Below are 15,073 nucleotides of genomic sequence, written 5' to 3'. Positions count from 1 at the left end.
TGTTGCTCGTAGAAATTACTGGAAACGGAAATGTGTCGCGCGCTCAGAAATCCGTGCTGAACACGAGGCTAAGTGGAGAAGATTCCGCGTGAAGCAGGAGGACGGTTTGTTGGTGCAGTAATATCCAGGTATAATTTTACTAGACTTTGGATATGAATGGTGGAGACAACTTTGTACTATCTGAAATACACCGTAGAACCAGCCACATTTTAAAATAATTCATTTGAAATTTAATATGCAAAATAACAGCATGGAGTGTATGTAAATGGAAGACTTGTTTGGAGTGGTGGTCCTCCTATGTCAGTTTGATGGCTTTTTCAGTCACAATATTGTGACTATACCTCGCATCTTTTACCGTTAGTTTGCTACTAAGGAATGATGCGCAAATATAATTTTGTTATGTTTATAAACTTCTTAACAAGTGAGCTGTCATCAGTTGCCATAATATTTTACCACGTAATAAGGCCCTCAATGATCTTTGGCCATCCCAATAGAAGCTAAACAGTACATACTAGCTTCATTATGATAAATTAATTTCAGTTCACCTTAATTTAAAGCGTTATTTTACAATGTAGATCGTGTCAAAGCAGCTTAACATACACTAGCGGTCAAAAGTAATGTTATTTCACTATAAAATAACTGTTCAAAAGTAGTTTATAATTTAATTTAATAATTTATTCAGTGATTTTTAAAGATGAGTTTTCAGCTTCATTACTCCAGATCCTTCAGAAGTCACTCTAATATTATTATTATTATTATTATTATTATTATTTTTATCATTAATATTTATAGTAACAGTAATAAAAGAATGTCTGAATGAAGGGATGAGGATATACAGCACATAACTGACAATACTGCTACAAATATAAATCAACCAATAATGTTACCATTGTAGTCATATTGATTGCCTATTGATTAAAAATTATTCTGTTCATTAGAAAACTCGTATAGAAAGTTGACTAATAAGTCATTTGACCTAATTGTTTAGCTTTATTAAGCAACTAACTCTATAAACCAATACTGACAGCCCACAGGCTTAAAGTTCACTGTTCTCTCCTGAAGTTTGGCATCATTTCAGAAAATCCAAGGACAAGAACTGCTAATATTGTGAAACAGAAATAAACAAAGGCAAATAATGCTGTTTCTTTCATGCAGATTAAAAACAAGATTCCTCAGCAATAGAGTCTTAATTTATTTTTCAGCATGTGGATTACAGCACTTCTTTTGTGTGATACTCTCGAACTGTTGGTGATTCTTCAGCGTATGTAACCCTGGACCACAAAACCAGGTAATTTTTTGCCAATAAAATTTATAAACCATCTAAAATCTGAATAAATTAGTTTTCCATTCATGTATGGAATGTATTGGGCAAAATATAGCTGCAATCTGAGGGTTAAACACAAATGTTAAGAAAATCACCTTTAAAACTGTTCAAATTCTATTTTTAGCAATACACATTACTATTAAAAGTTTTGATATATTAATAATAGGGAATTTACAAAATAACGTTCATATAACATGGTCTTTATTTAATGTTATAATAATGTTTGGCTTAAAAAAAGCAATAATTGTAATGCATACAATCTATTTTTGTATATCCAGGGTCACATGACCTCATTCATTGGGTGGTGTTTATATTAGATAGCTCTCCCTCAGCTGTTTTTTTTTCTGCGCAAAGGGACAATGAAGCTCCTGGTTGTGGCTGCTCTGGTAGGACTGTGTCTTTCCCAGCACAACACTAACTTTAAACATAACCGGACGTCCATTGTTCATCTGTTTGAGTGGCGTTGGGCAGATATAGCTAAAGAATGTGAGAGATACCTGGCACCAAACGGCTATGGAGGAGTTCAGGTAAGGTGTAATTATTACACTTGACAAAAGTATAAACGCAACACTTTTGTTTGTGCTCCCATTTTTATGACCAGAGCTCTTTCTGTGTATACAAAAATCCTATTTCTCTTAGATATTGTTCAAACATTTGTCTAAATCTGTTAGTGAGTACTTCTCCACTGAGATAATCCATAAGTGTTGCATTTATACTTTTGTTGTATAAGAAAGAATAAGTGTGATCTTTGGAAACTTTCTGAGCTTTTAAAGGTTCTTTGTGAAAGTTTTGGACTCTTCTAAAGTATATAAATACCATAATTTGTTTGCAGATATTTAAGTAACATGCTAAGTGAACATTCTTGTTTATCTGAAAAACAATGCTGAAGTCAGATATTCTGCTTTGAAAGGGTACGTTATGTGCCAAAATGGCTGTTTTTGTTCTTTTAACCCGCCCGATGCCAGTTTAGTCAATTATATTTCAGCTCCCTGGGTTGCCTTGGTGGAAAACAGCGTATTCTATTCATTCAGTCAGGAAGGCTCTCAAAGTATGTGTTTGAGACCAAAATGTGTCATCCGGTAGGCAGTAGCAGCCTCCGAAATGAAACAGGGATTCAGAGTTCCACATGAGGTTATTAAATAGCAAATAATATAAATATTACGAAGGTTAGCATTAGGTGAGCAGGTTACATTTTAACCTTGTGTCCTAACAACGCGCTACTTGACAAGATTTGCAGTGATAAGCAATTTGGCTGTTTGTACCAGACAAAACACGACAGAAATTTAAATGCAGCCATTCAGAAGCACAGAATAGTGCACTCACTGCACTCCAACGTAATGGTAACATTTACAATGTAATTAATACATAATAAACCTCTTTAACATTATTATATGTATACATGTGGAATGATTGATATGTGTTGCATTCAACACTGTATAAAGCACATGAGGTGTACCTGAGGTGAGCATTGTCAGTTTATGCTGTTGTTCAGCAGCAAGAAATAGAAGCTGTTGCTAAAATAGAAATTTCAGGTGTTGGTTATGAAAAATACCCCTTCTAGTTTGGAAAATATTGAATCCATTGCGTACCGTTGCTTTTACACTGGCTCCCAGTTACATTCAAAATAGATTTTAAAGTATTATTACTTGTCTATAAATCATTAAATGGCCTAGGACCTCAGTACATTACAGATATGCTCACTGAATACAAACCTAACAGATCACTCAGATCTTTAGGATCATATAAACTAAAAATTCCAAGAGTTCAGTCAAAGCAGGGTGAATCGGCTTTCAGCTACTATGCCTCTCGCTGTTGGAATCAGCTTCCAGAAATAATCAGTTGTGCTCCAACTTTAGGCACATTCAAATTGAGACTGAAAACACATCTGTTTAACTGTGCCTTTACCGAATGAGCACTGTACTACATCGACAGATCGCACTATTATGTTTTTCTCTTCTTTTTCATTCTTTTAGAACCTGTTTTAACACATTTATCTGTTTTTATCAGGTTTTTTATCATTTTTATTATTTGTTTTTATTTTTCTTATACCTCTCTTTTTTATTCCTGTTTATGTGAAGCACTTTGAATTGCCACTGTGTATGAAATGTGCTATATAAATAAACTTGCCTTGTCTTTTATTTAGAACATTAGCCTTTAGGCTCGATAGTCAGGCACACTCGTGTAAAGTGCTTACGTGGACTAGTCAGAGACGAGCGAAAATGTGTTTTTAACCAGGAGTGCAAAACCTAATTCAATCACTCTGTGTCAAAGTTAAAAACGGTAAAATAGCAGTTATCTTTGATTTTGCAGATCTCTCCTCCCAGTGAAAGTATTGTGCTGACAAAACCTTGGCATCCTTGGTGGCAGAGATATCAGCCAATCAGCTACAACTTGTGCTCCAGATCAGGAACAGAGGCAGAGCTGAAGGACATGATCGCACGCTGTAACAATGTTGGGGTAATGCAAAATAAATGTGAATCTTGATTTTACTTTGGTTTTTAAGGGGTGGTTTAACACTGAAACTTTTGTCATAAATTACTCCCCCTTCACTTGTTCCAAACCTGTATGAGTTTCTTTCGTTTGTTGAACACAATTAGTAAATATTTTGAAGAAAGCCAAAAACAGGTAACCATTGACTTCCATAGTGTTTGCTTTTCCTACTATGGAAGTCAATGGTTACCAGTTTTTAGTTTTCTTCAAAATATGTTCTTTTGTGTTACAGGTTTTGCAGGATCCCAATAAACTTAATGTCATATAGTTACGCAAAGGTTGATGTTAATTCCTGCCTGTGTTTTCACATATGTTAAAGCTTCAAAATACACCTCTAAATACATTTCTGTACAAATTTAAAAAGATTTAAAAAGGCAACTTCTTGATTTCCTAAAATATTTTTTGACAAATGTATGATTATTTATGTGTATTTCAGAGTACATCAAGCTGTTTGTGTGTGAAAGAGATAGAGCAGGCATTGGCACAATCTGTGGATCAGAGCAGAACTCATTAATATTCATGACCCTTCCAAATATGGTCAAAAATGATCTTAAAGCTGAATAAGTAAGATTTCCATTAATGTGTGGTTTGTCAGGATATTGCAAGATGCAACTGTGAAAATCTGTAATCTGAGGGTTCAACAATTTTTTTGTTCAGAAAATCACCTTCAAAGATGTCCAAATTCTACAAAAAAAAAGAGGTCTAATCAATGCATATTATTATTAATAATGTAGCTTTTATAAATTTACTCATGACATTTATCAAATATCTTTTATGGAACTTGACTTTCGGCATCAATGTATTGTTGGCTGTTCCTACAAGAATACCCATTTTATTGTTCAGGGTCACATGTTATGCATATTTACCTATTAGCCCTATTGGAATAAATGGAAATTAATGAAACTCTTTTGAAGTTGAACTTATGAGGGCTTATAAAGTTCAGAATTTATTAATTCTGCATATTTATTTCTAACAAAGGTTACTCTGCAAAGTTTTCAAAGATGTCACTTTAATTTTGCAGTCCAGCTTCAGATCAGTAATTGACATTACATTAACATTGTTGCAGTCAGTAGACAAAAAGTACAAAAAGTGTGTTAGATATGGACAAAATATTTTACTAAAGTACATTTACATCATTTTTCAAGAAGTATTTTTGAGGGTGCTCCATCCATATGACCTGAGCATAAAAAGTGTATTATCATTATTTGATCATTACTTCTTAAAATAAATACAACTGTAAAAATAAATCTAAAGAAAAACACATTTCCAAAGAATCATGCATTTTTTAAAATAAATCCTATAGCCTGTTTTGGCTCCAAATGAATTTAAATGGAGTAATTGATGCATCTCCCGTGTGCTGCTTTGCTACAGGTGAACATATATGCGGACGCAGTGATTAATCACATGTGTGGAGCTTCTGGTGGAGAAGGCACTCACTCCAGCTGTGGAACATACTTTAATGCCAAGAATGAGGACTTCCCCTCTGTACCGTACTCATCATGGGACTTCAACGATAATAAATGCAAAACCACCAATGAAGACATTGAAAACTACAGTGATATTTTTCAGGTAAAGTCATTTACTTTTTGTTTTTTTTACTATCAGGACTAGTGTAGAATAAAATATGCTGAATTTGAGTAGCTACAATAACTACTATAATATTCATGGGTGTTTGGTGAATTTGATTTACTCATCCTCCTGAACTGTTTGAATTTTTTTTTGTTGAACACAAAGGAAGATATACTATGTAAAGGAAGAAAAAAGCCACTAGCTACATTTCTATTCTCCTATTTTATGCGCTTTTTGGATTATCACAAAAATGCCTAATGGAAACACCATGGTTGGTATAAATTCAGAATATGCACATAAGAACATATGCAAACAACTGAGTATGATCAACTTTTTATTTGTGTAAAAAAATGCATAAACTATGATGGAAACACATTTACCAAATTAAATCTAGCATCAAAAAAATCATGTGATTTTTATTTTTAAAAGATCGTGTGATAACAAAATTGGCACAAAGGGGTGCATGAATGGACAAACAAACTGACCGACCATATTGTAAGACATTTTTTTGGTCTTTCTAAAATCCCTCAGCCAAAGTCTGTCATTAAAGTGGTTTGATTTTATAATCTTCCAGAACTATCTTGAGCATCTGCACTCCCAAAGACATTCCTGTCAACCCTCCTGTTTTTGCCAGAATTCTCTTGTATTTTACAATTCTATCCCGCTCTCATCCCGTTTAGGTATTTTCCCATATTTTTAATCTTTCTATGTAAAGTGTAAGTAGCATCAATGAGCTGATCTCAAATGTGATATAATAAGCTGTTATGCTTTCGCTTTATTTCGGCTTGACAGCACGTTGAAATTAATATTAAAACAGCCGCATTCACTTCATTTCCATTTAAGCTATACGTTGATCGTCACCCTTCCCATGCAATTACTGAATCAGTTTAGTGATGTATCAGTGCTGACTGTCAGATACGCTCCTTAGTGATAAAAACACTGTTCCCAGATCAGCATCTGTACATGTGAGTTGAAGAGGAGCGAAATGGACACTTTTGGATTTGGGTGTGTTTTTAAACGGGCAAATGCACTTAATAATAAGCAGAGATGGGAAGTAACGAAGTACAAATAATTAGTTACTGTACTTAAGTAGATTTTTCTGGTATCAGTACTTTACTCCACTATTTATTTTTTTGACAACATTTTACTTTTACTCCTTACATTATTACACAAATATCTGTACTTTCTACTCCTTACATTTTTAAACCAGGGTCGTTTCTTTTGTTTTCATGTGTTTGGTGGTGCGATCTATATTATTTCTTGTCATTGTCATTTAAATGGGGTTAATGTCATGTTGCTCTGTACTTCTCTGATCTTTCAATCTACTACTGTGGGGAAAAAAAAAAACTATTAATCATGTGCTTTTTTTGTCAACATTTGTACAGTTAGTACTAAAGCAATTCAATTCTTATGAATACATTATGCAATGAGGTTTATTTACTTTGTTTCTAACGAGTTCATATTTCCTAGTACAGAATTTATACTGTTTTATAGTTTTAATGTGTATATTACTGTATATACATTGTAGTCTTCATTAAAATTTCTTAGATTGTTGTTAGATAAATATTTTAGAACATCAAAACTATAGTGGGTCATTTACTGTATGAATAAAAATATATCAGGAATTTATCATGTGAAAAAAGATGATACAAAAACGTTATCCGTTTCATAAAATATACACAATACTCCGAAAACAAACAAACAAATCATATGAGCTGCATGATTGTTACTATTGGAAGTAAATGAAGCAGCTTTAGCATAATGCAAAATATTATTTGTAGTCAAATACATTCACACTAAAATATGTTTTGGACAAAATGAAGTGGTAAATTTAAGACAATCATTAGTAATAAATACAGTATATAGGCAGATGAATTACGTTTTATAATATACGAATGTGAATGGCAGCTGTTGTTCTTAACAGCAGTAAAGTTAAGTTTTGTGTCCAGGTGATGATACACAGGGCAATTTTTTTGAGCAGTGTTATTGGACAATATTGTAGAGTGATGTTGCTTGGCTACTTTGCTGCTGAAAATTGGCAACAAATTCTTTGCAAAATATTTGAAATGTAGGTTATTTTGTATAGATGTATACATGATGACCGTAAAACTAAAACAGGTATAGTGATGAATACTTATTACTTAAGTGCTTATTTCAGGCTGTACTTCTTTACTTTTAGGCAGTACTTCTTCTTTTATTAGAGTCGTTTTAACCATCAGTATCTGTACTTCTACTTAAGTAAAGGATGTGTGTACTTTTGCCATCTCTGATATGTAAACATCCTTGTGTGTTATATTTTAAACACAAAAATGTTGTGTTAAATGAGCATAAACAGTTACGAAAATAATCGAATGCTTTCATTATAGATCTGTGCATCCTTTAAGTGACAGCTCTGTTATCAAACAAGACAGTGGATCAAAATGAGAGATTAGCTGCTCATCAATAAATATTAGTAACTTTTAATCAATATTTACATACAGTGAACAAGATTTTATAACTTGATTTAATTTCTGTGTAGGCCATTGATTTTTAATAGGCTCAACCTTTTATTATATTGTCATTATGTTCTAATGTTTGTTATGTATTCTATGATTTGAAGCTAATTTCCTTCCCATATTTGTAATGGTTTGAACTAGGCTTATATACAATGAAACTGCTCTGAATGTTTGGGGTCATTTTGGTAGTTCTTCTGGGTAGGTTTGAATTTTTTTGTTTATTTTTTGAGGTGAGTGAGGCAGTATCCCATATTTTTACATCCCAATGTTGACAGGTATGGCCAAAGAGCATCTCACAAAATAAACTGTGTGTTCTCTGCGTTTCGTCTTCTGAGGCGCTAGTAATTTAATATATAAGAAAAAGGGCCCACAGTGGCTTCTCCTACCAGCAAATTCAGTTTTTTCAGGAAGTCCAGTTTATCAGGAAGTGATAATTCTGTTTTCTTTGACTTCTTGGATGATAATTGTTTTTTGTGTAATATTCCAGTTTTTTTTGCATTGGTTTAATTCGCAAATCTGGATGGAATCATGGGTATAGATTTCCATAGTACTTTTGTTTTAACTATGGATGTCAATGGCTCTTTTTTTCCCTAACATTCTTCAAAACATCTTTTGTGTTCAACTGCAGAAATTATTTTTTGACTGTATTTTTATTTATTTTTTACATTTAAAGAAGAAAAGTAGAGAAAAAGAAAGAAGGAAATAATAAAATAACTGTAATGAACAGTTGACTGGTCACGTAGGTCATTGCAAATCATGCTGACAGATACATTTCTAATATAAAAGTCAGGTTACACAATATAAAGGCATAAACACAATCCATTTCTCCCAATATTGCTAGTATTTGTCCATTCGTAGTAGCTGAAATGGATTCATTAAGTTTTAGAACCACTTGAATGTAAGTAAATGAGAACTGTCCCTTTAAGATATTTTTTTTTGTTGTTATTGACGACACTTTTTCTATTTCTTTTTTTATATGATCAGGTCAGAGATTGCCGCTTGGTTAGTCTACTGGACCTGGCACTGGAGAAGGACTATGTTAGGGGAAAAGTGGCTGAATACATGAACAAACTGATTGAAATCGGTGTTGCTGGATTTAGAGTAGATGCTTGTAAGCACATGTGGCCTGGTGATCTCAGTAACGTCTACAGCAGGCTCAAGACTCTGAATACCACTTGGTTTTCTCCAGGCACAAAGCCCTTTATTTATCAAGAGGTATCAATATCCCTTCAAGAAGACAAGAGTTGCCTAAAATACCTGTCAAAAGCATTAATGTACATGTCCTATTTTCAGGTTATCGACTTGGGTGGGGAACCTATTAAAGCCAGTGAGTACGTTTCACTTGGAAGAGTCACGGAGTTCAAGTACAGCGCAAAACTGGGCACGGTTATTCGTAAATGGGACAAGGAAAAGCTGTGTTATCTCAAGTATATGGCAATTACTTCAATTATTTCAGTTAATCCGAAAATTTGATTCTGATTAATCAATTGCAATTATCTTTTACATACGCTCACCAGCAGTGTGCTGGGTAAGTTTAAACATTTATTAATTTATAATTACTTCATTCAAATTGTGTTTAAATCACTTTTCTAAATACTTTGTCTAAAAAAAAGAATTCAATTACTCAATAAATAATGCACATATTTGACTCAATACTTCTTAAAATCCCTATAAATCTCAATCCATAATAGAAATTAAACTCTTCTTTTTATTATTATTATTTAGCTTTGCTATAAAACAAGAATCTTTTGTTATTACTTTCATACATACAATATAATGTCATTTAATTTCTTAATTCATATTTTCTTAAGCACATGCAAATGTTTTGTATATGGGACAATATATTGCATATACACACATGGTGACCATATGGTTTTAAATAGTCTTAAAATATCTTTAAATGTCAAAAATGAATTTTAAGCCCTAAAAGTCTTAAATTCACTGAAATATGGTGTTGGTAAGTCTTAATTTTTTTAAACAGGTTTTATTTTCACATGTCTAGCTAACCAATCTGGCCTACACCCATCCAATCACCAACAATCCATCTCAATAAAACTTTCAACAAAAGTTAAAGTTATTAGCTTTATTTACCATTATGATTTAACTATCTTATTTACATCCTTGCAGAAATATTTGTTTAAAAGTTCTTCATGTATTTATAGCTACCTGGTAAGGACGCTGTCTTTTAAAAAATTGTCAAAAAAAGAAAGGTATGCTGAAAAAATATGTATACTGTATATACATAAGTTTGCTTGTTTTGACACATTATTTGAAATATGTGGCTAAGAAATAACTAAATTAGATTTTTTTTAAATGGGACAAGTCAACAAGTAAATTTTCCATTGGATATTAGAAAAATTATTAGCGTTTAGCCCTGTAGAAGGCTGAAATTTAATTCATAATAGTCTTTAAAAGGTCTTAAAAAGTCTTAAATTTGACTTTGTGAAACCAGCAGAAACCCTGATACAGAAAATATATTTAGCAGAATAATTATAGTTTTCAATAGCTTTTTAATAGTTTTCATTTAACTTTTTTTATTTTGTTAACTTTTTAATTAAAAATTTGAATTATTCTTCAAAATATACTTTCTAATATGCATTTATGGAGCAATAACTTTGAGGAATATCACCTTGTAAAATCTCTGCCATGAAGAATTAATGCAGTTCTGAAGGCTAACTAGTACTGGTTGGTCCAACCCAGTACTAGCAAGGTGTACATAATAAAATTAAATTGAAATGCAAGTTAAGCTAATCTACAATGCTTTATAGTGTGTGATCATTTGTTATGGGTTTAATTTGTGCTGCTATTGTAAGACCATATGTAGTGATCAGTGTTGGGAAGAGTTACGTTTGAAAGTAATGCATTACAATATTGAGTTACTCCCAAAAAAAACTAACAAGTTGCGTTATTTAGTTACTTTTTATGAAAAGTAATGCGTTATTTTACTTTTGTGTTGTCTGAGGTCTGATCTCTTTCAGAACTTGTTTTTTTTGTTCTTTCTTTTTGTAACATAGGAGTCTGCAATTCACAATACACTGTATAACATACACATATACATTTACCTTTAAAAAACACATTAAAAAATAAAATTTTAAAATAATGTTATGTAAGAACTTCCCTACCCCAGAGCTCTATATGCCGTATATACAGATTAATAAAAGTTTAAAGCATTGCATTTGCTACTTTTGTACTATTAAGTAAAATCACTCTCCAGTGAGACTATAATCCCCCTTTCTTTGATGCGTTCAAAATAATGAACACATTCTCTCATTGACTGCATGATTCATTGTGACTCATTTTAATTCAGCAATTTATTTTTTGAAAAGCTAATAAATTAAAATAAAAAGTAACTCGCATTACATTGTCAAAAAAGTAACTCAAATATTATTACTTATTTTTAAGAAGTAATGCCTTACTTTACTCGTTACTTAAAGTAATATTGTTATACATGTTTTAGCTTTAATGGGTTTTAAATGATGTTTTGTTGTAGGAACTGGGGAGAGGGCTGGGGGTTCTTGCCCTCTGATAATGCCTTGGTTTTCGTGGACAATCATGATAACCAGAGAGGCCACGGTGCTGGTGGAGCTTCTGTTCTGACATTCTGGGACTCCAGGTGAAATGTTTTAATTTGTATGAGAATTATGAGAGCTTATGAGTATTCCTGCTGAGAGTGGTTTGATTTATGCTGTGTATTTTTAGGCTTTATAAAATCGCAGCAGGACTTATGTTGGCTCATCCATATGGTGTAACAGTAGTCATGTCAAGCTACCAATGGGATCGACATTTTGTGAATGGGAAGGTAAATACTTGCACTTAAAATTATAACTGTACTTTCCTGTTTTTGAAGCTCATGTTTCTGACATGACATAAATGAAGAGTAGGAAAAAAGGTATATGCTGTGTGTTTTGGTACCTAATTGGTATTGTGATTAAAGATATTTAGCAAAAAAAAAGAAAAAGATGGCAAGAAAAATTAAATGATTTTTCTGATTTATTATTCATGCTCCAAATTGAATACTGAAACTTGCTGTCTTTATTGTAAAGTGACAATATTTAAAATGAGTATATCACCATATTTGTAATGAAACGTTTATATATTTAAAAAAAAATCTTATTTAATTCTATATTAAATTATCATTATGGGATCTCCTTTTAGCACTATTATTAAATAGTTTTGGAATTTGTAAAAGTCTTTATTTATTGCCAAAAGAGCACATTTTATTGACTATGAATTTATTCAATAAGTTGAATAAACAACTTTTAGCTTTTATTATAGATTTTTAATAAAGCTGCGTGTACTATTTATTTATCTAGAAAAATGTATTGCTCCGATAGCATACAGTGGGGGAAATAAGTATTGAACACGTCACCATATTTCTCAGAAAACATACTTCTAAAGGGGCCGTTGATTTGAAATTTTCCCCGGATGTTGGTAAAAACTAAAAAAAATCCACATATGCAAAGAAAACAAACCTAATTACATTACAAATTAAGTTATGCATAATAAAATAAAATGATGCAGGATAAAAGTATTGAACACATGAAGAAAGGGAGGTGTAGAAAGGCAGTGAAAGCCCAGACAGCAGCGGAAATCTCTCAGTAGTTACTCCGCAACCCTCTGCTCTTCGTCATTAAAAATTTATATTCCCTGCTTCAGTCTAACATCTACATTATCAGGATGATGAAGATGAAACCAGGGTGGACATTTCAGCAAGACAATGATCCAAAACACAGCCAAGGAAACTCTCAAATGCTTTCAGAGAAAGAAAGTCAAGCTGTAGATAGGCCCAGCCGATCACCTGACTTCAATCCAATAGAGAATACAAATTAAAGATTTGATAGACGAGACCCACAAAACCATCAAGATTTCTACACTCTGTTGAAGTCTGTGAAGAACTCACACCTGAGCAATGCATGTGACTTCATTCTTTACATAAGAGGGATCTTTAAGCTGCCATCACCAAAAAGCCTTTTAAATAAAGTATTAAATACATTTCAGTAGTTCAGTACTTTCTCCTTGTGTCATTTCATTATTATTGCATACAACAAATTTTTCAGATTTTTTTTTTGTTTTGTTTTATCTTTATGTTTGGGTTTTATTAAAATCTGGTTCAATTCCATGTCAACAGCTCCTTCAGAAATATTATTCCCAGGAAAAAGCACGACGTGTTGAATAATTTCCCTCATGATCTAATTTTATCCTCTTTTGTACTTTTAACCCTATAGTACCTTATTACACATTTAATCTACACATAATTCAGAAAGCCTGTATGTTATCTATAAAATACAACACAGGATCAAAATGACTGGATAGGTCCTCCCAGCAATGCCCATGGAACCACAAAGTCAGTGCCCATCAACCCAGACTCCACCTGTGGAGACAACTGGATATGTGAGCACAGATGGCGTCAAATTAGGTAGCTATGATGTTTTTTTTCTGCTTTACCAATCTGGCTGAAGTCACTGTCACATACCAACAGTCTTCATGCTCTTCCTTTGTTGCCAGGAATATGGTGATTTTCCGTAATGTGGTCAACGGTCAGCCACTCTCCAACTGGTGGGACAACAGTAATAATCAGATCGCCTTCAGCCGCGGCAGCAAGGGCTTCATTGTCATCAATAATGATGATTGGTGAGAAACACTCAGAGCTCATACATGAGTAATTATCATTTTTACAATGTATTAAAACACATTTATCACATTACTACATGCTTAAGGCAAGACACTGAAAGGTGAAAACATAAGTCAAGTCAAAGTCAGCTTTATTGTCAATACAACCACGTGTACAGGACATACAGAGAATTGAAATTGTGTTGAGAATTGAAATAAGGTCAATATTATTAGCACACTTAAGCAATATATATTTTTTGATTGTCTGCAGAACAAACATCATTATACAATGACTTGCCTAATTAACCTAACTTGCCTATTTAACCTAGTTAAGCCTTTAAGTTACCCTTTAAGCTGAACTAATGTCTTGAAAAATATCCAGTAAAATAGTAGGCTATCATCATGGCAAAGATAAAATAAATCAGATATTAGAAATTAGTTTTTAAAACTATTATGTTTAGAAATGTGTTAAAAAAACATCTCCTCTCCATTAAACAAAAACTTGGGGAAAAATATACAGCGGGGCTAATAATTCAGGAGGGCTCATAATTCTGACTTCAACTGTGTGTATTAAGCAAAGCAAAAAAGCCCCAAATCTCCAAAAAGCAGTGTTTTTGCCTGTAGTGTCTCACCTTAACTTAATGTGCTGAATGTCTCAGGGATCTGAATGTGACGCTGAACACTGGCCTGCCGTCTGGCACGTACTGTGACATCATCTCTGGAGACAAGAGTGGGAACAGTTGCACAGGGAAACAGGTGACAGTGGATTCTGATGGACAAACCACCTTCAGCATCAGCCACACAGAAGAAGATCCATTTATGGCCATCCATGCTGACTCCAAACTGTAGATTCAGTTTGATTTTATAATAAACACATTTTGTTTTAAATACATTTTTAATAAAGCAGAATCTCTTAAACCAAGAGTGTGGTAGCGTTGCTGTTTAAGAACATTGATAGCGTAAGATTGTGTCATGAATCATAAAAGATAAACCACAGTGACTTACACAGAAACACAATGGAACAAAACTCCAAACTGTATTTTACTGTATCTGGATCACATGAGCTCCAGTTTATAATAATAACTTGTTGGATTTCAATTGTAGTGACAATATAAAAGCAGCTCTTTTCATTTCGATAACAACAGCAAAAAACAAGAAAAAAATGTAGTAACAAAAATTCGTAATTATTTACTCCAACGTACCAATGACAGATATTTAGTTTTTTGTGTTAATGGTTTTACTACAAAATTGTCAATAATTAAACTTTTGTTAGACTAGTAAAACAATGATTGATTGATTGTATTGCAAAAGTCAAAGTAAATTATGGCAGAATTGTAGTAAATGAATCAACAACATCTGAAAAATGATAGTAACTACTAATCAAAGACAATAACAACTGATGTTGTGGAGAAAAACCCGGCGCTAATGAAAATTATTGATCAAACCATAGAAAAAGATAACATACATGTACATTTTAAATGAAATTGTAAGAAAATACACAGCTGATATTATACACCGTCAGTCCTATGACGTAAAAAGAAAAAACACAAATAATAAATCTAACCTATATATATTAAATTAACCA

General features: G+C 32.7%; 1 protein-coding gene across 1 annotated transcript; it reads left to right on the top strand.

Moving 5' to 3' along the window:
• Positions 1-9: 9 nt before the first annotated feature.
• On the top strand, positions 10-14,410 carry amy2al1 (amylase alpha 2A-like 1). Its single transcript, XM_056476609.1, has 12 exons — positions 10-128; positions 1,203-1,288; positions 1,679-1,851; positions 3,635-3,781; positions 5,186-5,383; positions 8,863-9,093; positions 9,172-9,305; positions 11,369-11,491; positions 11,578-11,677; positions 13,173-13,294; positions 13,384-13,509; positions 14,148-14,410. Exons 3-12 carry the CDS (start codon positions 1,684-1,686, stop codon positions 14,335-14,337), a joined length of 1,539 nt encoding a protein of 512 aa, XP_056332584.1. The 5' UTR covers positions 10-128; positions 1,203-1,288; positions 1,679-1,683; the 3' UTR covers positions 14,338-14,410.
• Positions 14,411-15,073: the final 663 nt, after the last annotated feature.

This window comes from Danio aesculapii, chromosome 17 (genome assembly GCF_903798145.1).
Source record: "Danio aesculapii chromosome 17, fDanAes4.1, whole genome shotgun sequence".
Taxonomy (NCBI): domain Eukaryota; kingdom Metazoa; phylum Chordata; class Actinopteri; order Cypriniformes; family Danionidae; genus Danio; species Danio aesculapii.
Note: the sequence above shows the minus strand (reverse complement) of the source record. Positions and strands in the feature narration are given on the sequence as shown.

What these genes read in the sequence shown, in the direction of transcription:
- amy2al1 (XM_056476609.1), top strand. Translation starts at nt 1,684, where the DNA reads ATGAAGCTCCTGGTTGTGGCTGCTCTGGTAGGACTGTGTCTTTCCCAG. An exon ending in ACTACAGTGATATTTTTCAG is followed by an intron (nt 5,384 to 8,862) that starts GTAAAGTCATTT and finishes TTATATGATCAG; the next exon opens with GTCAGAGATTGCCGCTTGGT. An exon ending in GACATTTTGTGAATGGGAAG is followed by an intron (nt 11,678 to 13,172) that starts GTAAATACTTGC and finishes AATACAACACAG; the next exon opens with GATCAAAATGACTGGATAGG.